Consider the following 23,521-nt stretch of genomic DNA (forward strand, 5'->3'; position numbering starts at 1 on the left):
ACCACTACATTTAACAGTTTTAAGTCACTTTCGTGTCAGTCTTCCTTGAGTTTTTTAATGTATTTAGGTTTTCAGTACAGCAAGAGAGTGACAAACTCTAAAGCCCTTGCTTTTGTAGTGTGTAGCACACCCAAACATTTATTCACAGTAGGATTTTGAGAGACGTTAAACAAAATGTTACAACCACCCTAAAATGTCCTTTTCAACCCAGATGAGTAACTTTCCACAGGCAGAGGTAGTTGAGTTTTTTGCAGCTAAGTAGCACAGCATTTCAGTGTGCTTTTTGAAATCTTTCTCTTCCCCTTTGAGGGGAATTAATTCTCTTGCCCTTTGAGTTAATATTCTCATAGTGATGGGTCCTTGTTTCTTCACCTCATTTTTGGATGACGCTGTAGCTGTCTGCCAGGGTGTCCATGCCTGCAATCACTGTTCTGCTTCCAAAAGGCTGTGTGCTACCGCGATGGCTGCATCTGTATCCTCCTGGTAGAATGAGGAGTTTGTTTAATACCAGTGTGGGTGTAAGTGCAAGCCTCATTGTTTGGCTAGAAAAATGGCAGGGTAATTAAAGAGGTGGGCTCCCATCCTTAAAAATCACTTTTGCTACTACGTTGTGAGCTCTAGCTCTTTGTTCTGCTGATTTGCTGCTTCTGAGCAGATGGGACACCCAACACAGTGAATAAACACTTGCTGGGGAGGAATGTTTAATCATTTTTTATACCTTGAAGCACCAGGTAATTAAAAAGTGCTTTAGCTACAACACAGCTGGGAGCTAATTAAATTTGAACGGCATCCCTGGAGAGAGCGAGGACACAGTTTATGACCGATAATGTTCTACCAACATGCATATTGATTGTGCGGTAATTACCAGTGTTGACTGCTATTTGTGCAAAGCTCGTTGTATAGTATTGGGATCACGGCGCTCCCACAAACCCGCCTTGCTGCGATCACTCAGGCTGGGTTGGAGGAGGGGAAGAGTTGTTTTGCTTTTTTACTCCCAACCCCCTGCTGAGTTCCCAGACTCTTACCACAAAACTAAGGCTTTTATGGATAAAACAGATTTAGGTGACATCTGTTCTGGGAAAAAATAAAAAAAAGTATCTGAAGTTGACTTGGTAGGAAATAACATAACCAAACCTCTTCTGCAGCATGACCGTTCTGTTAAATGTGTTCTCTAATAGTGCTTGCAACAGACTGCGACTCTGGCTCCAACTCTGAGCTCACTTACTTCATCCAGAGCACTGATTTTTCCATCACACGTCACGGGGTCATCAATTCTAACCAGAGGCTGAACTTTGAGCGAGCAAACCATATGTATGAGTTTGTGGTGATAGCTGTCGATAAAGGACATCCCCCTCGGACAGGGACAGCGTCTGTGCGGATCCGAATGGCCAACGTGAACGATGAGGCTCCTGTCTTCTCCCAGTCTGTGTAAGCCAGCTTGAACGCCTGCTTTGGTTTTCACAGATGCTGTTCACATGTGTAAACCTTAATAATGCTTGGCTAAATAGTAACATGTTGTTTTGTGCAGCTATAGGTACCAGTGAAATCGAGGGGTAGTTTGTATGAAGAAAGGCTTTAGAAGTTGGCCTTTCATTTCTAGAGTGTATCAAAAAAATACACCCGTTGTGATACCAGCATATTGACTTTATAAAGGGAGAACAGAATGAATAAAAGACCTAATGCTATAGGGAATGATTTTGACTGTGTTGATTTCTAGGTCTCAAAGTGATTGTCCATGTATAAATATATGACAGATAAAGATGGTAGTTAGCAAACATTAAAACTTATTTTATCATCAGCAAATAACATTATCAACTAATTTCATGAGGCCCTGCTTGTATAAAATGCCTTCTTTCCTTTCCTGAATTAATATAATTTCTATTTTTTCCTCAAGTTTAAAGTATGGACATATTTTAAATACAAGATGTACAAGCATTTATTTACAAAATGGAATACTCTTTTACATTCATCTCTGTAGTATCTGATGCTTGCCATTAGTATACAGGGACATAAGAAACACTGCATGATACATACTGGTCCTTTTCCTCACCTTTAAGAGACAAGTGATCCTGGTTTGCAGTGCAATGTGGTATGGTGCATATTGGTATCTTCCAAAAGATCCCTGGAAATTATGTGTACCAAAAATGTAGGATTATAATCCTAAAATGCGTACCCTATGCCAAACAAAGATGATCAAAGTATTGTCTTAAACTGATTAAAGATTCCATGATTGCATGCCCAAAGCTTAAAAAACCCTACATTCATGATGCATTTAAAATCCTTGGCTGATGCTTACACAGTGATGGTTATTCTGAGACTGAATGTGCTGCCACTGCTCCTTTATGTGCACCAGTTACAGAACTTTCCTTTCGGAAGATGCTGGTCCCAGCACCTTAGTGGCTACTGTTCGGGCAAAGGACCCTGATGGAGATGGGCTGCTATATCTAATTACAGGAGGCAATGAGGAGGGCAACTTTGAACTGGATAGCCAGAAAGGTAAGGAAAGAGGTTTTAAAACAATTAGTTACTGTCTAATCTGTATTGACTCTGCTTTACCTGTGTCAAAAATCGTAAGAAAGCACCGTATTTCTATAACCTGCAAATGGAGATGCTTTCTATCAATGAGAATTAGCTCTCTGATATGATGGCCTTTCTCCAAATATCAACCAAAACTTGGGATCCCGGTAAAATAAAATGAGACTTTATGCTTCCAAATATAGGTATCATTAAACTCCGCAGAAGCCCACCACCCAACCTGAAAGGGCCACAATACACGCTGAACATCACCGCCATAGATGACAACGCCTCCGGGGGACCCACCCCTCTCAGCAGTTTTGCTGAGGTTATTGTAGGGGTTAACGACATTAATAACAACAAGCCTGTCTTCAGAGAGGTAAGATGTCTCTCTGCAGATATTCTTTTCCCATCCGTAATTGGGGTTATAGACTCCTCTTGGCTACTGGTGATTGCCGTCAGGCTGAAGGGACTGTTTGCAGAGCAGAATGAATCTGTAAGTGAACGCGCAGCCAGCTTTCTTCATACTTGAAGTCTTCATTCTCCTTTTTTCCTTCCTCTCCCTTAGCGCTTGATTTCTTTGTGAGTTAAATAATAGAAGTGATTTCTTCTCAGACGTGCTGGAAAAAATATTGACACTCTGCAGCAAATTCATGTGTATCTGTGTAATATGTAGGGTTGGATGTTTGGGTATGTTTTTAGTGCGCTTACTACAGTGACAGCACCTGGGTTCTGGAGAATCAGCCTCCAGGCACGTACGTGCTACAGGTGGAAGCCTACGATGCAGACCTTGGCGTCAATGGAGAGGTGAAGTATGGGCTCATGCACCGAGATGGAGCTTCCCTAGGCTTCAGCATTGACCCAGATACAGGTCAGTAGCGTTCAGGTTACTGAGATAAAAGGAAAATGCCGTTGTATTGTAATGCGAATGCCACTGTGTGAGTGTGCCCATGTGGGGTCATGCTTTAACAGTGTCCCTGCCCTGTTACCTGGGACAGCTTATAGAATAACACTGGAAAAAGTTCAGAATATATGGATAGCCATGCACATAGATTAAATTAAGATTATAGTGATTTAAATGACAAATTAAGTAGGGAAACAAACCCCAGTTCAACAAGAAGATAAAAAGTTATTCTGTATCAGTTATCTTCCTATTGGATCAAGCGTAGCTATAAAAACGCAGAGCAGAAAGTGTTACTCTAACAGCTTGAGTTTCTTCTTCCCTTCAGTGTGGCCACCATTTATTTCTCATCTCCTGCACAAATAGGAGGTCCAGTGCAGTGCGTTCAGAGTCAAAACCCTTGTGCCAGAACAGGGCAGTGACAGACAGACTTGATGCGTTTCAGATGAAGACATTATTAAAGTTGTTGATGTTTCTATAGTCAAAACCCCGTAACATGCTCTAGGTGAACCTGCTTTAGCAGGAAGGTTGGACTAGATGATCTCTGGAGAGCCCTTCCAACCCTTGCCATTCTGTGATTCTGAGAAAAGAGTAACATGAGATATTGCATGTCCAGGATCGTGCAGGAGACTGGCAGGGCCTACAACAGAGCAGCAGCATCCCAGTCCCTGGCATAGTAGAGACATAGGTCTGGAAGTGGCCTCAAGAAGGCCAGTTTAAAGTCTCTCAGACAGAATAAAAGAGCTGAGACAGGGAGAGACTTGGTTAGTAGAGAGGAAAAACTGAAGACTTGGAGAAAGTTGTTCGATTTAGTAACCGAGCTATGTGATTCTACCCAATTTTACTCTGTTCAGTGAAGCAGCCTCTAGCACCTGTAGTAGACATGGCTTTGGTCACATCACTTGTGCCTTCTGTGGTGTGACTCTTCCCCACAGGAATAACGAGCTGTCTTTGACATGCTCAGTTACTTGGACTATCACTGGAGTAAACCTAAGAGAGGCCTCTCGACGAGGATGAGAAAGTCCTTCCGTGCTCCATGAGGAGTGAGATAACAAGGCACCCGAACTGAAGCTCCTTATCAGGGCAGCAGGAGAGAAAGCTGTTGACTGCTGACAGCATCTGACATGAGAAGAGAGAAGAGGAGAGGAGAGGAGAGGAGAGGAGAGGAGAGGAGAGGAGAGGAGAGGAGAGGAGAGGGAGGAGAGGAGAGACAGGGGAGTTTGAGTTGGTCTTGTCCAAGACACAGGCTGCAGGGTTGGTGTGGATTAAGCTTGATGGTTGTGCTGCGTGCGGTCAGAGCTTCCTCTTGTGCAGGAGATGTGCAGGTCCCTTTCTGCAAATTCAGTCCCAACCGAGGCTGTGGCACACAGAACAGGAGGTGTCTGTGTTCCCAGGAGTCATCACAACCACGCAGAGTTTTGACCGGGAGAAGCAGAGGGAGTATACGCTGTCTGTTACTGCCACCGACCAGGCACAGGAACCGCTGATTGGCGTGTGTCAGATCAGCGTCCTCATTGCTGACGTCAATGACAACGATCCCAAGTTTGAGAACAGTCGCTATCAGTGTGAGTCTTTCTTAACCACCTGTCTCAGTACATGAACCTGGTTAGTAGTTCTTCATAACAGCGGCCAGGTTTTTAGGTGACCAGTCTTCCTTTGCTGCCCACTCAGCCAGTTACTGCTTAATCCACCATCGGTGGAAATACGCAGAATTGATTAGTCCTCTTTATTCATTGCAGTACTCTTAAAAACATTGGTAGTCTTCGCTCCTACAGATGAGGCGAGTCTGTTCCCTTCCCTTTTCCCTGCCCAGTTTATCTGCACACTGAATTTTTATTCCATGCCCCAAAACAAAACATGACATCCTAGCTGGGAATTCATCAACCCTGACTAGAAGAGCAATCGTTGCCTGTGTCTCTTTAACACAGCACCTCTATTCACATAGGCTGGAGTGGTATTTACCTCTTGTCAAACAGCCCGAAATCCTTGGCTTCTAGCCTGTGTTTGGCTGGGAGCCCTGATGCCTCCTGTAACTGTGCTGCTGAGCTAGCTTTTCCCGTGTGCCCTGGTGCCATTCCCTTTTTCATCCCCACCCGATGTGCTTTTCATCAGTCTTCCATTTAATTTTACTTGATGCTTCTCCAGTAGAATCCTGCACTTCAGTACACCTGGGCCCTCTACATTTGATGCCACCCACAAGCAATGAGCGTACTCCCTAGTTGCTGAACTAGAACAGGAACTTCCTTGCGTAATTGCATCAAAATGGCAACAAATGTTTGATGATGCATGTGACAACAACTCAATTTTGGAGATGTTTTGCCAGTTCTTTGGAAATGTCATGTAGGGCAAAGCAGTGACCAATGCCTTATTAAAATGAAGATGGCTTGTAAGTAAGTCGTCTTTTGCATCACGGAGGCCAGCATTTTAGGCAGGATTCAAAAGGAGGTTGGATGCTCACACGGCAGGATTTTAACAAGGAGGAAAAGTGACCTGCTAGGAAATAGTCTAAATATACATCCACACTTCAGAGTTATGCACAAGGACAGAAAGAAAATGATGGTGTGCCTTTTAGAGTGTCTTATAGCAACTAACTGCAAGTGCCAATTGGTTAAAATGTGCAGATTGGGAATAGCCGTTTCTGCATCCCTACCAGTGGTTTCTGCAAACTTTGCCAAAGCAGCACTGAGAAATCAGGTGGGAGTGATCTCACTGGAGAGACGTATTTTCGGACAGAGCAGAGAAGTCCTTGAGGTAAAGGTAATGTTTGTGCAAAGATGCACCTTTCTGCTCTACTTTCAAACATGTCCTTCAGGTGAATCTGCCTGGGATGATTTTTTTTTTTTCTTAAAAGTAGTGAAGGTGAGAGGTTGCATTTGGTAATTATGGTGACTTTGGCACTTCTGAGGAACAGGCAGATTTTTTTCTTTTTTTCATGAACCCAAGGTACCAGCAAAGGTCCTGAAGCAAAGGCAACCTTTGGGATGGGGAAACTGCAGATAGGGAGGTCACTTTATGCATAGCACTTTTCCAGCATCTATACATAAGCAATCAATGTTTGTACGTCACAGAATTAAAAATAGCTTCTTCTCTAGCAAGATCAAATGCCATTAGTCATAGGCTTCTATTCTTCCTGGAAACTGCTGGTTCTTTATTCCTCTGCACTAGGATGTTGGTCAAATCCCTGATTTAAGCCATGCATCTTATTCTCTGCCTGCAAAACAGACATTAAAGAAATGCTTAACTCCATGCAGTAGGGATGGTATAGTAAGTGTTAGAGTTATGCCAGCAGCAAGCAGAAGTACATGAAATGAGAGAGTAGGATCCTTCCAAGTAATTTTGTATCTTTTCTTACAATGCAAATTAACAGGATTTGACTATAAAAGCATAAATTTAAAACCCAAAAAAGGGATATTTGACAGTGTTTCTTAGCAATAAATTCCATTTTCATTAATCTATTTTAGTGCCAGTAAATCTCTTCTGAGAGTAGCTTTGGCTGTTACTGACATTCCAGGGACGTGAATCCTAGGCCAATTAAATGTCCTGGGGGATGAGGAAAGCTAATTAAAGCTCACATTGTTCATGGAGCAAGTGGTTGTGGTGGTTTAAGGTTTTACTGCCCCACTGCCACAGACTGTAAGTAGATATTAAGAGAGAAAACCAAAACAGAAAACACGACCACTCTGCTTTATAAATAGTATACAATTCTGATCGTCCCACCTCAAAAATGCTCAAGGAGACACATACAAGGGCGATCAATGATATGGGATGGTTTCTGAACAAGAAGTGATTAAAAAGGCTGACTGGGTCATCTAAACCTAACTGCGACAGCCTTCCCACTGCCAGGGCCATTTCAATACACTGAGCTGATGGAATCTTGGTGCATGGAAACGGCTCAAAAACACAATCAGACAAGTGCCCGTGGCTACTTGGAGGAGGAATTGGGACTGGATGGCTGAGGATGGAGGAAAGAGCAGGACCAAAGTCAGATCAGACCAATCTAAAGACTGGGGTGTGGAAGAGAGGCAGCCAACAGATGTGATAGCTTTATATAAAATTGTGCCTCACAGAGAGGAGGGGAGTAGGAAATGACTGCTCATGATTTCCCACCATCGTGTTGGTGTCCCTGCCAGGAATCAGGCTTTAGGAAGACAAAATTAATTACTCTTCTGTGCAACGGGTACTTCAGCTGTGTGACTCTTTGCCACCAGATTTTTAGATGATGATTATAAAAGTTGGTTCAAAGAAGGATTGGTCTGTCTAGGACTATGGGCACAAACACACAACCTCTCTCTCAGGTGGATTGCTGGGAGCAGGAGTATTTCTATTACACGCAGCCTGGTAAGCCAGAGCCAGACCTGCTGACAGTACCCTTGTCTTTTCAAAGACTTCCTCAGCGAAGACACTCCAGTGGGGATGAGTTTCCTCCGTGTTGCAGCTCATGACAGTGACCAAGGTGTGAATGCTGCTGTCACATACTCAATGTTAGAGCGTCAACTGGAATACTTCCAGATCAACCCCAGCACAGGCTGGGTGTATGTGAACCGCCTGCTATCCCAGGTAATGCAACTCTGCTTGGAAGAAAGCAAACTCTGACCCCTCAAATCCATTGTAGAGGGTTAATTGCAATCTCTTGACTTGTACAAAATGGTTTGCAAATATCCTCAATCTTCTTCATTTCATAGGCAACGCGCATTAATTGCTATATCGTAGCAACAGATGGAGGGAACAGAAGCAGCACTGTGGAGCTGACGGTAACCATCACTAATGCACTCAGCCAGCCACCCCAGTGGGAGCAGAGCAGATACTGGGTGACCATCCCCGAAAACACCATTCGTGACACCAAGATAGTGGTATGTCAAAAGTGCAATTACTTCCCTCCCTCTTTTCATTTCAACTTCTTCCTCTGTTGTGCTCTGTCTCCATATCAAAAGTACGTGGATGCCTGCTCTGCCACCTTACTCGTGCTGTTTCCTCATCAGCCTTCACAGCTGTGTACTCCACTAGTGTTTGCAGGAGTACCTGTTGCAGAGTAGGCTGGCATTTCAGCTGGCAGGGTTTTCCCGGTGATTTTTTATACCAGCGGCCATCAGGGTATGCTCCCGCAGAAGCAAGACCCATGCCCTGCCTCTGTGGGAAATCACAGAATCGTTTAGGTTGGAAAAGACCTTTAAGATCATCAAGTCCAACTGTTAATCTTACACTGCCATTAAAAAAAAAATCCTTGAGTGTTCCCATCAAGGGCCAGCTCCTCACTCCTCCATCCTCTGTGGACCGTGCTGCCTGCCAGCATCTTTCCTATAGCTTTTCTCAGTTTAGCACTACAGCATGGAACAGCTGTAGTTTGCTTTGGGCTCTTCTACCTTTTAAACCTGTACAGACTTATTCTTTAAGGATAGTCTCTTCTGTAAATTGCCAGATAATTCCTGCCTTCCTCCTCCTGTGCGTAATATCCAAGCACTTACAAACAATTAAAGTTTTGTCTGTATCTTGCCTGGTAAAATGTACCACTCAGTGGAGAAAAGATCTCTTTATGGATTGCTTTTTTTTGGAAGGAGGAGAGAGGAGGGATGTCCTTTAGCCAGCGATACAGTTCTTGCTTGGCTCATTTACAGGCAGGTAAATTTACTGCTGATTAAAGACCTGCATCAGACCTAAAATGTTGTAAAATGAAACTCAGCTCTGTAAACTGTTTCTCTTTTTTCTGTTATCCAAGTCATACAGGCATGTATGTTCTTGGAGAATATACATGCATGTATGTTCTTGCCATCAAACCAAACATTTAACACTCAAAACTGCGTGCTTCATGAACATATGTGGTGGCTCTTTTCTTCTTCAGACCATCAAAGCCACATCCCCTCTTGGTGATCCCAGGGTTACGTATAATCTGGAGGAGGGCCAAGTTCCAGAGACTAACATGCCAGTTCGTTTCTATCTGAAGCCAAACAGAGCTGATGGATCTGCTTCTCTTCTAGTCGCTGAACCACTTGACTTTGAGACAACTAAGTTTTTCACCCTGACAGTCCGGGCACAAAATGTAGCAATGACCCCTTTAGCTTCCTTTACCACTGTTTGTGTGAACGTGACAGGTAAGCTTTGCTGCTGTTAGAACAGCTCAATATTCTTGTTATTTTTAGTGTAACTCCGTGAATTAAGGTAACACCCGTGAAATGCCAAGCCACCTAAGAATGCTTTGTACGTTTCTAAATGGTAAAAGGACATTCTGCAGTCATTAAAAAGGTCTGTCTGAGGCAATTTCTAAGTGCAATTATAAAATGTGAAAGCATGATAATACAAAAATGGGCTGTGTGAATGTTTACGCAACAGCAGTGCCTGCTTTTATAAGTGTAATTGCAAAGATTTTCTTTTGATAGGAGGAAAAATCTAGTAAATGTCCCCAGGATATTGAAAGGAGAGGAGTATTACTAGAAATGTGCTGTGCTATAGAAAGAGAAACAGCTCAGATAGATATCCAACAGAAACCCATGTTTAGGGGTTGTTGTTACATTAGGAATTTTCTACTTAACATTGAGGTTAAAACTGTAGAAATGAAAATGCAAGGGTCCTGACAACAGGTACGGTTTTCAAAGATTTGATCCAACTCTGCCTTCAGTGGGATCTTTTTGTAAGGCTCTACTATATATCCACATAAAACTATAAATCTGATTTTAATCCCTGCCTTTTGAAGCATTAGTGGAGTTACTGTTGATATGTAGTCATTTAGATGAAAATATGAATAAGTGAAGTCTCCAGCAAAAACATTTGTCTCGCTCACCACCGTGGAAATGAGACACCTAAGTGGTAATCTGAACGTGAATCCAACTTCCCTGCTTCACTTTTTCGCAGCAGTGTCCTGTCTTCCACAGTCCAGCAATGCAAAAAACCTTCAGGTTTGTAGAGCAAGAGTGCTTCGAGTCTGGGTCTGAGCCTCATTGTAGATTATGGACCCAGTCCCAGAAGATTTTTCCTATAGTGCAGTTACTGGTATCAGAATTTGGCAGAAACTTCATTTTGCTTACAAGCAAAAATCCTTTTTCAGTAATTTATATTTCATACGAAAAAAAGGCTTACATACACGTGTATGCATTAGTGGGAGAAAAAAGCAAGTTAAACACCTTTAAGAGAGAAATAGCCACCAGAAAGTTTCATATGTAGGATTGTCCTTTATTTATGCACAAGCACACAGAAAATGAAGTCTTTTATAGCATCTTATTTTCCTTACCTTGCTCAGTGAATTTGCTGAAACTTAGCTCTAACAAGATGTATTTTCTTCTATAAAATATGAAAAAAAACCTGTTAGAAAAGAAGTTTTCACAGATGATTATGCATATAAGACAGAAAGAAAATTGGGATTTACAGGAGCCCACACCGACAACTTAAAAAAAAAAGTAATTTAAGACATTGGTGCTGCAAATAGTTGTGTGTCAGAATCAATGGAGTCATGTGGCAGTAGTAAAACTAAATGTGTGCTTAAGGGTTTTCAGAATGAGGTAGTAAGAATTTTGTCTGCTCTTCATAAAGACAGATGGATCCGAGGAACTGTCGTTACACCTCCTCTGTTCTGGCACCGTGCCACAACACAGGAAAATGACTTGCGTTAAATGTGGCTGTTAAACTGTGAGAAGTGCAAAGAGATGTAGGGGACTATGCAGCTTTTCTGCGTTTAGTCATCTCACAGACAAGGAGGAACACCGGAATGATTTGTCGTGGGTTGAGCAGGAGGACGTGATTCCAGAGCAGTTCAAATGGATCCCAGTCAGTGCTGCCATAGGTGTCCTGCCCGTTCCTTGTGCTCACCTGGTCCTACACAGCAGTTTCAGGGACAAAATGTGTCAGAAACTGGCCCTCCAAAGCACTGGACGTATTTTTTCCAGTTTAGGTCTCTACAGGGGTCAGACAAGGAAGACAAGCAAGAGCAGCACTGATGTAAGCTTAATGTGGCTTTGCCTTGTGCCTCATCTGACCTGACCGCCGCCTGCCACCGCTGGGGCAGCCCTTCCTTTCCTTCACCTGCACAATCCCACCACATCCCTTGCATTGGATCTGGTGATTCCACAGCTGCGGAGCATGTCGGATCACAGCTAGCCCTTTTCTCTCCAGAAAGTCAGTCTCTCTGAGCAACAAAATGAGTGCTGTCAACATGGGGCCACATGATTCAGCTCATGGGAAGGGGGATCCCAGGGCTGAGAGCAGGATGAGAAGAGTGGGCAGATCAGCATTCTTCCTTTGGACGTTGGCCAGTAGTTAGATGAGGGGAGGCTAATGTGCAACTGCATCCTAAATAATCATTAGGTCCTACAGCCTAATATAACTCTGGCTGTACTGCCCTGCAAAAGCCAGGAAAGACTGTTTTACACACATTCTTCGTCAACTCTATAGACTCTGCAATTTTCATTTCCATTGTAAGTTAATCAGCCCTTAATAAAATGCTGAAATTAACTACTACTGTAGATAACCGGTTCCTTACAGGCTGTGGATGAAAGGCCTCCAGGTCCTAGCATTCATGGACTTAATGTAAGAAGATCGCTGGTCAACTCATTAGTTAGTATGTTAGCTGAGGTTAGGCCACTGTCTCCCAGGAACTGCTCAATGACTATAAAATGCCACAAAAATGGGAAGACCCAAAGCAAGATTGCTTCTTGCTATGAACAATGTGAGTTCTTTCTCCAAGCAAAATTCCGACTGTGGAAAAAAATACAGTAAAAAAAAAGTCTTCAAACATTTTCTCACTGTGGTCCCCATCACCTCCTTTTGCAGATGTCAATGATAATGTTCCATTCTTCGTGTCTTCTAACTACGAGGTGTCTGTGCCAGAAGGAGCTGATGTTGGCAAATCTGTGGTTCAGGTGTTAGCGACAGACTTGGATTCTGGCCTACATGGAAAGGTTTGACCTTACATCCAGTTCTTTTCCTCCCAGTAGACAAGTTTTAGTGTTTTAATTAGTGAGAGTGTGCAGACAGCAGATGACAGGGCAATGAGCCACAAACACTTCTTACGGCACTTGTCAAGCATTTGTCTAACATGTGCCTGATGTGCGTAATATGGGATGCAGGCAGAGAAGATGCTGTTGACGATCTTGGGATCCTGCATCATAGCAGCTCATCCTGATCCCGCAACCGTAACAAAGCACTGCTGCGTGATTCTCAGGGTTGCTGCCATGATGAGACAAGTGGAGGTGGCTGCAGAACATGTTTCCAAACTCTTGCCTCTTCAGCTCATTATTTAATTGACCAACAGTGATTATGGTTGGTTAAATGCGGCCATTTAAATATGGTCAATTAAATAACATTTTGTTTCACCATCATTGGTCAAATGGTTGGTCAAACCAATATTTGACCATCACTGTCACAATGACCCAGCCCTAGGAAAAAGCAGTGTTATGAAGGAAACTGCTCATTTTCTGTGCATTTTCCTGAGCCTTTTCCAAAACTCCTACTTCTGGGAGGGAACTGGGAGGATCTAGCAGAGATCTGTTCTTCTGTAACTGTCATTTTACAGCTTCTGAAGGGCAGCCTGTGTGGTAGAACTGCCTGGTGGTGCTCTGGGCATGACTTGGAGGTGGGAGTAGAAATTTTTTTTTCGGAGGAGGAAGCCAAACCTTTGTTAAAGGGAAAAATGTGGATAGCTTTCGTGAGTGGAGGTTTTCATTTGTTCGGTCCTGTGGAATGGTACCCAAACTCTCAGTTAGCCCCATTTTTTTTTTGAGATCAGAAGCACAATGAGTTGCTAGAAGCTGGGGAGACACCAGGGAAGATGTCATTCCATACATTCTCTGTCCTTCTGTTATTCATGATCTTTCTTAACTACTCCTACTGGCCACTGTTGGAGATTAGATACTGGGCTTGATGGGCCTTGCTATCACTGGTACAGATGTTCTTCTGTTTGAGAATTCTGGTTTTTTATATCAAAATGGGCAAAAGACCTAGAAAAATTATGTCCAGATGAACTGTCTTTCCTCCGAGTGTTGCTGCTTTGCAGACAGACCCAGGAGGTTGCTGGGGAAGGGGAAGGTCACAGAACTCGGACATATAAATCAAAGTGGAAAATGCAACTTCTCTTAACTAACTTTCTTTCTAGGTTCACTACTTAATATTGAAAGATGCTAGTGAGGATTACCAGTTCTTCACCATTGAGCCTGAAACAGGAATTATTTCCACCCACGCATCTTTTGACAGAGAGAAAAGAGCCTCTTACTTGATTGAAGTTCAGTCTCAGGACTCTTCAGAATCTGCTAGACCTGGTGTTCACGGGCAGCCCAACTCAGGTAAAAATAGTAAGGAATTATATATTGGGTAAAAGATACCTGTGATTGGGTTCCTTAACTTTTCTAGACTTGGGGGGTATGCGATCTATCTGGAATACAACAAGGAATTGCTGCATGTTCCTCTTGCATCTCCTTCTTAGACACAGCCTATGTGAGGATTTTTGTCAGTGATGTGAATGACAACGCTCCGGCATTTCCACGGTCAGTGTATGAGGTCAGCATAGATGAGGACAGGGATGTTGGAAGTCCTGTTGTGACAGCAACAGCAGAGGATGAAGATGAGGGTGAGTGGACCCTGCATGTCTTTTTTAAGTCCTCCTAGTATTACTGTGCATGTGCTTGCTTTGTGCTGACTCCTGTGCTTTCCAGATCCCCTTGGGAGTCAGTTTTACTTAATACCACTGCAATAAAACCAAACCTGTGTGCTTTTGGGTAAGTGGGTTGAATATGCTTGTGGAAGAATCTGACAAACAGTGGAAAATGTGGGATGACATGGCCAGAAATGAAGGCAGAGAGAAGGCAGGAATAAGGCAGGAAAAAAGGGAAAGCCAGACCTTCTTTTTGGGCTCACACTTACATCAGCTCTGATGGTGTGAAACTGTCCCTACCGTGTGGTGAGACCAGATGGGCTGAGCCAGTCCAGCAGCATGCACCACCAGGCAGTTCCCGTCTTGCTTCTGCTGTGGCTTTTTTGCTCCTTTCATGAGTTGGTCCAGCTCAACTTGCTGGAGAAAAACAAACCCAATGACAAAAAGAAGGCAAGCTGGTGTGTTGGTGACAGAGCCCAAATGAGCACCAGAGGAGTTTGTTGTGGGAGCAGGTGGGACCTTTCCTTTTGGTAGCAGTGCTGCAATGCCTGTGCCTCTTAGTGCCTGTGATGGAGAAGGAAAGACGCCATTTAAAACGGGCTGCTGCACTTGAGAGAATTTGGCAAAAGCGACTAGCGAGTGATGCTCAAACTCATGCTGCAAAGGCAGCCAAGCACTAATGTTGAGCACAGCCTTTTCATTTTCTTGCCATCCATGTTGCTCTAGTCCTCCTATCCACAGTTGACTCACAACTTAAAATGCTCAGTGTTCTTTCTACTCCTAGTGGCTCACCTATTTAATTTGGGAAATTACTTTCTATCCTGGAATGTAATGTCATGTATTTTTTCCTTTTCGAATAAGTAAACATGAAGCACCAAAAAGATATTTTTTTTCTGTTCCTAAACATTTTGCAGCAATCAAACAACTGCTGTTGTACAGGTGGAATGTTCTGAGATGAGTTCTTGCTCAAAATAGAGGACTTCTGTTATATTTTAGCACCATCCAGTGGTTAAAAAAAAAAAAAAAGTTAAGGAATATTGGTATTTGAAATGGGAGGCTTAGGAAACATTGAGTGAAAATAGCTTCTAGCATTTTAATAGTATGTTACTTTTTTATTATTGGCAAATGAATACACAATAAATAAGAGGCACACAATTCCTTCGCTATCAATAAACAGGTGCTTGTCTGTGACTGCAAATGATATTTGTAAATATAAATGCAGACCTAACCCCCATCTACCATATACAAATGCTTCAAATTACATACATGGATCATTCTGTTTGTGGCTGTGTTTTATCTCCCATACACGCTGTAGCAGTCTGGGCAAATAAGGTTTCTGTTGGATACATGTCTACTGTGCGTAGCTGGATTGAGCATTCAGAGAGTGGAGAGACAGCGGTCGTTTGCTTTCTCTTGTAGGTGCAAATGCCAAACTAAGGTATCAGATCACATCGGGAAATGTGAAAGGAGTTTTTGATGTGGAACCTGAGGTTGGAACTGTCTTCATTGCTCAGCCTCTGGATTATGAACAAGAACAACGTTATGAGCTCCGGCTTGTAGCTTCTGATGGAAAATGGGAAAACCACACTCTTATTGTCATCAATGTTGTCAATAAGAATGACGAAGCACCAGTCTTTACTCAGAACGAATACCAGGGCAGTGTCTTGGAGGAGCTCACAGATCTGCCTGTACTTGTCCTAAAGGTAAAGCAGTTTGCACAAAGCAGGGCAAAACCCCGACTTTTTGTTCAGCTCAATCCCATCCATTTACACAAATCCAAAAAGAGAGTTTCTTTAGGATGGCTGAGCCCTGGTATTAGGATTTTGCTAGTAATATTCTGTAAAGAAGAGAATAAAGAAAGCCTGCTTGAATTTGCATGATGGACTTGCTCCCTTGACCAACATAAATAATGGTTGGACTCGATGATCTTAAGGGTCTTTTCCAACCTGAATGATTCTATGATTCTAAATGTTGAGAAATGTGATGGCTTTCCCTTACAGAGCAGAGTTAGCATATTTGAGTAACTGTATAAGCATAGCGTGGCTGGCACATGTACCATGCATTTAAATCACAGACTCTTTGGCTACACTTATACTACCAAATAAACATTACCAGGGGTTGTTCTTTGACTCTGGAACTTGATCATGTTCATTGTTTTGTTGTTAGAGCAGTCCCTGGCACGAGGACTGCTCAGCTGGCCCAACTAGCAGTCTCCCAAACAATCCCTGGATGCATATCAGGAGCTGGGCGTTCTCTCTGGCCTGTGTTGATAATCAGCTTGGATGTATGGCCACCCTATCTTTGCAGCCTTCTGTTCACTTGGAGGGAAGCAGCCCCTGTTTGCCTTCGTATTCCAGCTCCAAAGAGTTTCACAAGAAACATTTGCTCAGCAGATCTGTTATTACTTCCACATGATTCTTCCTGCAGTTATTTCCTCTTCCCAAAATATACTGGGAAGTAGAATATATTAGTCTGTCTAAGTGTGATCTTTTTGTTTCTCTAGGCTGTGCATGTTGTTTATTGAAAGAGTACTTGACCTGAATGACTCAAACCAATAGACATTTGCTGTTAAAGTGCGTGATATTTGTTTAGTCTGCACCATACCAACCGCCATCAATAAAAGAACAGTGATTTCCCCTTTCTTTCACATAAACACCTACCTGCTCTGGCTTGTTCCAGGTTTCTGCAACAGACCCTGACCGAGCAGCTGATCAAAATGCCATTAACTATTCCCTGTATGGACAGGGGGCCAGTAGTGAATTCAGCATCAATGAGAACACAGGCGAGATCAGTGCAAATAAAAGGTTAGACCGTGAGAAGCGATCAACGTGGCGCTTTCTTGTTCTTGCAACAGATGAGAGCGGAGAAGGACTGACTGGCTTTGCAGATGTGATCATAGAAGTGGGGGATGTGAACGACAACGCACCCCTTTTCCTCTGTGTGTTGGAGGGCTGTTTCATGGGTCATGTCCCTGAGGATTCTCCAGCAGACACTCCTGTCATGGAAATGACAGCAGTGGACCTCGATGACCCAAAGGCTGGTATGAATGCCGTGCTAACATACAGCATCATTCAGAACGTCCAAAATGAAATTAATCTGAACTTGTTCTCAATTGACACAGTCAGCGGCACCATCTATACGGTGCTCGGGTCCCTGGATCGGGAGAAGGAAGACAAGTACCTAGTAGTGGTTGAGGCCAGAGATGGAGGAGGGCTCACTGGGACAGGCACCGCCACTATTTTGGTGACTGATGTAAACGATCATGCTCCAGTCTTCCTGCAAAGGCTGTACACGGCATTTGTCTCTGAGAATGCAAGTATTAACACTGAGGTGGCAGTGGTGTCTGCTGTGGACAGAGATGAGGGAGAAAATGCCATGGTGACATTCAGCATCCTTGATGGGGACAATGACCGCAAGTTCTCCATAGAGACAGATGAAGTCAACAACTGTGGGTTTATTCGGCTACGGAAACGAATTGACTTTGAGAAGCCTCATGAGAGGGTGTTCAATTTGACTGTGAAAGCAGAGGACATGGATTTCTTCAGCATCGCTCACTGCGTGATCTATGTGGAGGACTCCAATGACCATGCTCCTGTCTTCTACCCCCAGTTCTATGAAGTGGCTGCACTGGGGGAAGATGCTCCAGCTGGCACCAAAATTGTTCAGGTTTCTGCTGTTGACTTGGATTCTGGCCTGAACGGAAGGTTTTCTTTCCACCTGCTAAACAAGTCTGACCCAGGTGGCCAGTTCTCTGTGGCTAGTGATGGGTGGGTGATGGTTGCAGGACTGCTGGATCATGAGACAGTGACACAGTACCAGCTCATTGTCATTGCCACTGATATGGGGCAGCCCCCTCTGACTGGCAGTGCCACTGTTTTAGTGACTCTGCAGGACATAAATGACAACGGGCCAGAGTTTGAGGCTCATTATAACCCAGTGGTCTGGGAAAACACAGCTTCTCCCCAGGTCGTCCAAATGAACGAGACCTCTACGTTGCTGTATGCTAAGGACCGAGACACTACTGCTAACGGAGCACCTTTCTCCTTTCACCTTCTTGGTGATTTCGATAGTCTGACTAACTTCAACTTGCAGGACCTCCACAATGGAAGTGCCTTGCTCACCGCACTCCGTACCTTTGACAGGGAAGTGCACAAGGTTTTCTACCTGCCCATCCTGATCACAGACAGCGGGATCCCGCCAATGAGCTCCACCAACACGCTGACAGTGAATATCGGGGACCAGAATGACCACCCACATTCTGCTGGCTACATGGAATGTCTCATTTATAGCTATGATGGTAAATCACTCCCTGATGCTTGCTTCCAAGTGTGACAGTAAGGTCAAAGGAGCAGCTGTGAGATTCACCGGAGGACTCTGTCCTGTTCCACATAAGCTAAGATCTTAGTAGAGGTGCTGCTGAAGTTTGCTTAAGCCCCACCAGAGAGCAGTAGGTGTGTGAGAAACAGGACTCCGAGCCACTTGGTTTGTGGAAGAAACTGAGCCGGCCTTGAAGGAAGAGCATAGCTGCCTGCTATTCTATGCATGTTTCTATCAAACTTGAGTAATGGTCTCTTCTTTTCAGGTGCAGTTTTCCAGCAGCCTTAACATTTCAAGGGAAAAAAAATTAGCAAAACTCATAATGTTGCTGAGAAGTGATGAGTCTGAATGCTGAGAACCTTCTTCCTCCTCCTTAAACCTTTTTCCTCCTCCAGACTGAATTCCGTTTTAGTGAATACTCTTAAGCTGAACTCCTGTGTAAACTGCCTGAGGCATTCATATAAGCCTTCAGCTGATGAATGCTGTTATGGAGGAATTTTCTGTGAATGTTGGCTGCAGGCGGTGCCAGAGAAGCCACCTTTCCATTCTTGCTTTGGCAGTTAGCCAGCAGCTCTCTTGTGATCTGGGGTCCCCGCATAATAGGGCCCACAGCAAAATAAATCACACAGGTAAAAAGATTTTGGGATGTTTGCATCCATGTAGGCTCAAGTCATTCCTTCCTCTTCTACTTTGCTGTGTATCCTATGGTTTGATAGCACATTAAATAGATTGCCTGTTGTGGGCACACTAGAAATTACTTCTGTGTAGATGCTGTTGACCATTTATGTGTACTGAAATGTTCTGCCTGTTGTGTGCTCGGTATCAAGTTCAGCTTATCGTAAAGTTGAAACCAAGTCTGGGTGCTGTGCTGAGAAATTCTGCTTGTAGCCTAAGTACCAGATCTTTTCATTAAGCCTGAATTCCCTTTTAGTTGCCTCTTTAAAGGTTAAACTCACTGTACTGTTAATTTCTGGGAGGGACTATGCAAGTCTTCACATCTTTGGTTACTTAAACTATTAAGGAGAGACAGAATCAGAAGGCTACTGTCATGTTGTATGTTACATTCATATAATGTAGGAGTCAAACACCAGGGCATCCTGTACACTGTCTCCTGCAAAATATCCAGTGAATGTTGCCAGGTAAAGGAGAGGTACAATTTTCTTTCCTTTTTGCACACAGTCCCTCAGTTGTCAGGGTTTGTGCTGTTCCCTTTCACAAGGTGAAGTCCCACATTTTTTTCCTCTTCTTTGTGTAGCCTTGATTCTTTACTCAGTAGATATATGAATTCAGATACCTGTGGATCTTTACTTCAGAAATAGCTTTTGTGAAATGAAACCCCCCACCCCTAATTTGTGAGCTTTGCTGAGAGGATGCAAAGCCAGCAGAATACATGCTGCTTTCCATCTCACCCCGAAGTCTCATCATCTACTCAAAATAAGCCTGGTTACTGTATTTTGGACATCCTCTCTATCTTGCTGTAGTTTCCTCCAAATTGCTATTGGTTTTTTCCCTTTATATCCCAGTCAGCATTTTGGTTGTTTATCCTGCCAAACCCCAATCCCTGTCTAAACCATTCTGTAAGATGGTTGGATACTGCAGCCAAAATAGTGAAAATGTGTAATTCTGATGTTGTTTCTGAATATCTTTTACATCTTTCTTCAGAGGTGGCTTCTCTTTTTTTTCTTCTCATCTGCTTTGCATTGCAGCCACCTGTTGAATTAAATCCATGTAGCCATACAGCAAACACCTGATAAGCAGGACACCATGTGGTATTTGCAAACTGGTGCACATCTCTCAGGAACCATCATAACTATTTTTGTAATGATTTTAGATTTAAACCAGTGATACTTGAATTGCCAACCCGTTTCTGTATGTGTGAGAGGTCTGACCATGCCACTTATATGCTATGTTTTAGGTATCCTCCCCACAACTGTACTGGGCCAGGTCCGTGCCCCTGATGATGATGACTGGGATCGCAAAATCTACCAGTTTGAAGGAAAAACATCAAGGTACTTGGAGAGAAAAATGGAAGTAGGGTGAAATGTATGGAAATCTTGCCCACACACAAAACCATAAAAAGTATTTAAACTGCCTTTTTTTGAAAACAAGTGTGCAAAAGCATTTTATTGGTTAGATGCTTGTGTGTATCTCTCCAAAAGCCCTTCTGAGTGTGAGGCCGCAGTAAATAATGCTGTATGCCAAACCACTCCACTTCCCATTGCCTGATGGGCTAGAACACCATTCCAAATTCCTGTTCACAGTCATGCCCATAATCAGTATCAGTGAGCCACTATAGAAAAAATACCCACTAACTTCCACCCTCCTTCCTCCATGCTCCTGGAGAGTCGGTGTTTCCATGTCACCACCAGTTTTAAGACCTTACTTGTATTTGATGTGTTTGCACCAAAGTGTCTGGATTGTGGCTGGGTTTGAGATGTACATGTGCCACTCAGAGGTTTTTGATGAGGTGTCACTCTCAATGAATGTATCTAAACTAGGAGTTTTCACTGTTTCCAAAGTTATGGTTATAGTAGCCTGAGTCTACCTGCACAGTTCCTATGGCACAGAAGTGGGAAAAAACCTTCTTGATACTCTGGTGAAGAGTCATTAGGAGCCAACAGAACACAATGTAGAAAAGTTCTGTTCTGCCCTGTCCCTTCATGAGGGAACACATCTGCTTTCTTTCATAGCTTTCCCAAAATAAACTGGATCAGAAAAAACCAGCAGTGATGATAATTGCTACTTAGCTTTTGAACTTCTCATAGCTTGTTCCTTGGCTTAACTCTTATTACAGGTACTTTATCCTTAATGATAACTCAGGTTTGCTGACTATTAAAGAAGGTACCCCACCAGGAACATACAACATAAGAGTCAGGGTCATTGATGGAGTCTGGCCAGATGTTGTCTCAACTGTAAAGGTTGTAGTGAAGGATATCAAAGATGATGCCCTCCATAATGCTGGTTCTATACGAATAAAAGGTAAGCAACGTGATAAAGTACATTAGGATCATAATACTGAAATCTACCTCTTACTGCTGTGTTACTTAGAATTCTGATGGTCTTAAACATGAGATGAGAGTTAATAGTTTTCCAGGTAAAGGTTTGAAAATGCAGCTTTTTTTGCATGGTCCTCTGACACTGCATGAGAAGGTGCATCTATGGAGAAAAAAGACAGCAAGGAATGCTTGTATGATGCAGAAGACAAATATGCAAGATTTCTACACCAACTTTTTAACAAAACAGCAATTTATATTTCAGAAAAAACTTTATTTGAACAAATGTCTGCCTGAAATGGCCTAAATTTTTTCAATCTTTGTGGAAAAGTAAAATCTTCTTAAACATGTTTCTGATTTAAAAGAATGAAAAAAAGAAATGAATAAGAGTCAAAAAGCTCGAGAACACAAACCCTGAGCAGAAGCCAGCATGGGAAATTTCAGAGCCTAAAAATGAAAATACTCCTGAATTTGCAGTTGCGTGCATCTTCTGCGACCTTAATATTATTCTGTGGTGCTCCTTTCTTATTGCTACAACAGTTGCAAGATACATGTTTGTCAGGTTTTTAACTTTTATTACAGATATCACTCCAGAGGGTTTTATATCCCAGTCCCCTGAAAAACAGAGTAAATACTACCAGATGAAGAAGCTGCTCTCAGAAATTGTCTCGGTCCAACTCGAAAACGTTCACATTTTCAGTGTATTAAATAGCGCAAGTCAAACCCAAGGGGTTGATGTTTGGTTTGCAGTTTATGGTCCACCCTATTATAAAGCAGAAAAGCTTAATGGCAACGTAGCAGCCTCCAGAGCGTGGGTAAGTATCCTTATGAAACCACAGCATCTTCTATTCGGATAATATCCATTGCCTAGTGAATGCGCGTATTTAGAATGACTGAGGGAAAAATGTGTGAGAAAAATGGATCATTTTAATCCGTAAAGTCAAACAGTCCTTTAGCGCTTATATTAAAAGTTTCAAATACGAAGGTTTTAAAAGCCAGCCTGTCACTACATATTAAGTCACCCGAACACAATGAGCTTTTAAGAAAGCAAATATGTTTTCTCCTATTGAAAGGACTGTTAAATTCTGTATAAAGGCTGTGTGTAGCTGTTGCCTTTCTGCATGGTGTCTTAATGTTGCAATTTATAGTCCGCTACACAGAAGCGTCCTATAGCTGAAACTCACAAACCAGTCACAAGTTCCAACTTTCTGAGTTAAGAGGGCAAAGCAGTAAAATAACCACTCTCCAGTGCAAAAGCAGGGTGGAAATGTGCATTGACAATTTAGTAAAGCTCCTGCCCCTCGTGGGAAAAAAAAACGGTTTGATCAAAGTTAAATGCCTTGCTCTGTTAGAAATGTGTCTGTTGGAATGCAGAGGCTGAAGTAAGAGGTGTGTTCAGAATCAGTGGTGCAGTACCAGCTCTTGCCAGAAAAGGTATTTCTTCATTGCCCAGTGCCTGTCCACCCTTCCTGGTGTTTTTCAAGACAGGAGTCCAAATTAAACCTACGGGTCTGATGCTACGTAAATAATCCATCACAACCACCAAAGACTAAAATTTATCCACTCAGTTTATGATGAGTATGACAATATTTTTGTCTTCCAAGTGCTTACTTCCACTGTAATTGACTTATACCAAGGCTTTGGCCTTAACAGATGCCAGGCTGAGCTGCCTTTGGCTGGATAGAGTGAGGTAGATGTTGGAAGGAAGTGCCACAGCAACCAGTTTTGAGAATAAATCTTTTCACGGCTGTCATTGTGAGCTTCCTCTCTGCGGAAAAGTCAGATGAATGCAACCAATTGTTCTCCACAGCTGGAAAACATCTTGGATATAAATATCACCCAGATTGGCATTGACGAATGCATGACTGCAAACTGCACTCATAGCAGCGGATGCATGAGCAAGCGTGAAGAGAGCCACGTGCCAACGATAACCACAGCTGGAAGCGTTTCACTGGTGTCTGTGACAGTCCTGAGCCATGCCCTGTGTGGCTGTGGAGCTCGGGAGAGTCCTCATCTCTCCTGCTCCTCGTACCAGACAAACCCATGTCTCAATGGTGGCACATGTGTGGACACTGATTTGGGCTACAGGTTGGTAAAGCTTTATCTGGTGTGCAAGCCAAACACTTCGAGCTCAGTCTGTAAGGAGGAGGACTGGAAGCTTGGGGAGATGTCGCTGCCTGTCTTCTCGCTGTGGCAGATCTGATTTTTGTTACACTTCATGCACTT

At 43.1% G+C, this 23,521-nt stretch overlaps 1 protein-coding gene across 1 annotated transcript in view; it reads left to right on the forward strand.

The window, feature by feature from the left end:
- LOC104125813 (neural-cadherin) overlaps positions 1 to 23,521 on the forward strand; it is a 40,443-nt gene that overhangs the window by 5,492 nt on the left and 11,430 nt on the right. The window contains exons 5-21 of the mRNA XM_035893883.1: positions 1,179 to 1,428; positions 2,354 to 2,496; positions 2,721 to 2,893; positions 3,217 to 3,385; positions 4,810 to 4,980; positions 7,800 to 7,972; positions 8,098 to 8,265; positions 9,252 to 9,501; positions 12,170 to 12,297; positions 13,491 to 13,677; positions 13,818 to 13,961; positions 15,405 to 15,688; positions 16,665 to 18,282; positions 20,218 to 20,311; positions 21,097 to 21,281; positions 21,878 to 22,110; positions 23,106 to 23,383. Of these exons, the coding sequence (XP_035749776.1) occupies positions 1,179 to 1,428; positions 2,354 to 2,496; positions 2,721 to 2,893; positions 3,217 to 3,385; positions 4,810 to 4,980; positions 7,800 to 7,972; positions 8,098 to 8,265; positions 9,252 to 9,501; positions 12,170 to 12,297; positions 13,491 to 13,677; positions 13,818 to 13,961; positions 15,405 to 15,688; positions 16,665 to 18,282; positions 20,218 to 20,311; positions 21,097 to 21,281; positions 21,878 to 22,110; positions 23,106 to 23,383 (4,648 nt within the window). The remainder of the gene's footprint in view (positions 1 to 1,178; positions 1,429 to 2,353; positions 2,497 to 2,720; positions 2,894 to 3,216; positions 3,386 to 4,809; positions 4,981 to 7,799; positions 7,973 to 8,097; positions 8,266 to 9,251; positions 9,502 to 12,169; positions 12,298 to 13,490; positions 13,678 to 13,817; positions 13,962 to 15,404; positions 15,689 to 16,664; positions 18,283 to 20,217; positions 20,312 to 21,096; positions 21,282 to 21,877; positions 22,111 to 23,105; positions 23,384 to 23,521) is intronic.

This window comes from Egretta garzetta, unplaced genomic scaffold (genome assembly GCF_000687185.1).
Source record: "Egretta garzetta isolate BGI_Z169 unplaced genomic scaffold, ASM68718v1 scaffold154, whole genome shotgun sequence".
In the NCBI taxonomy this organism is placed as follows: Eukaryota; Metazoa; Chordata; class Aves; order Pelecaniformes; family Ardeidae; genus Egretta; species Egretta garzetta.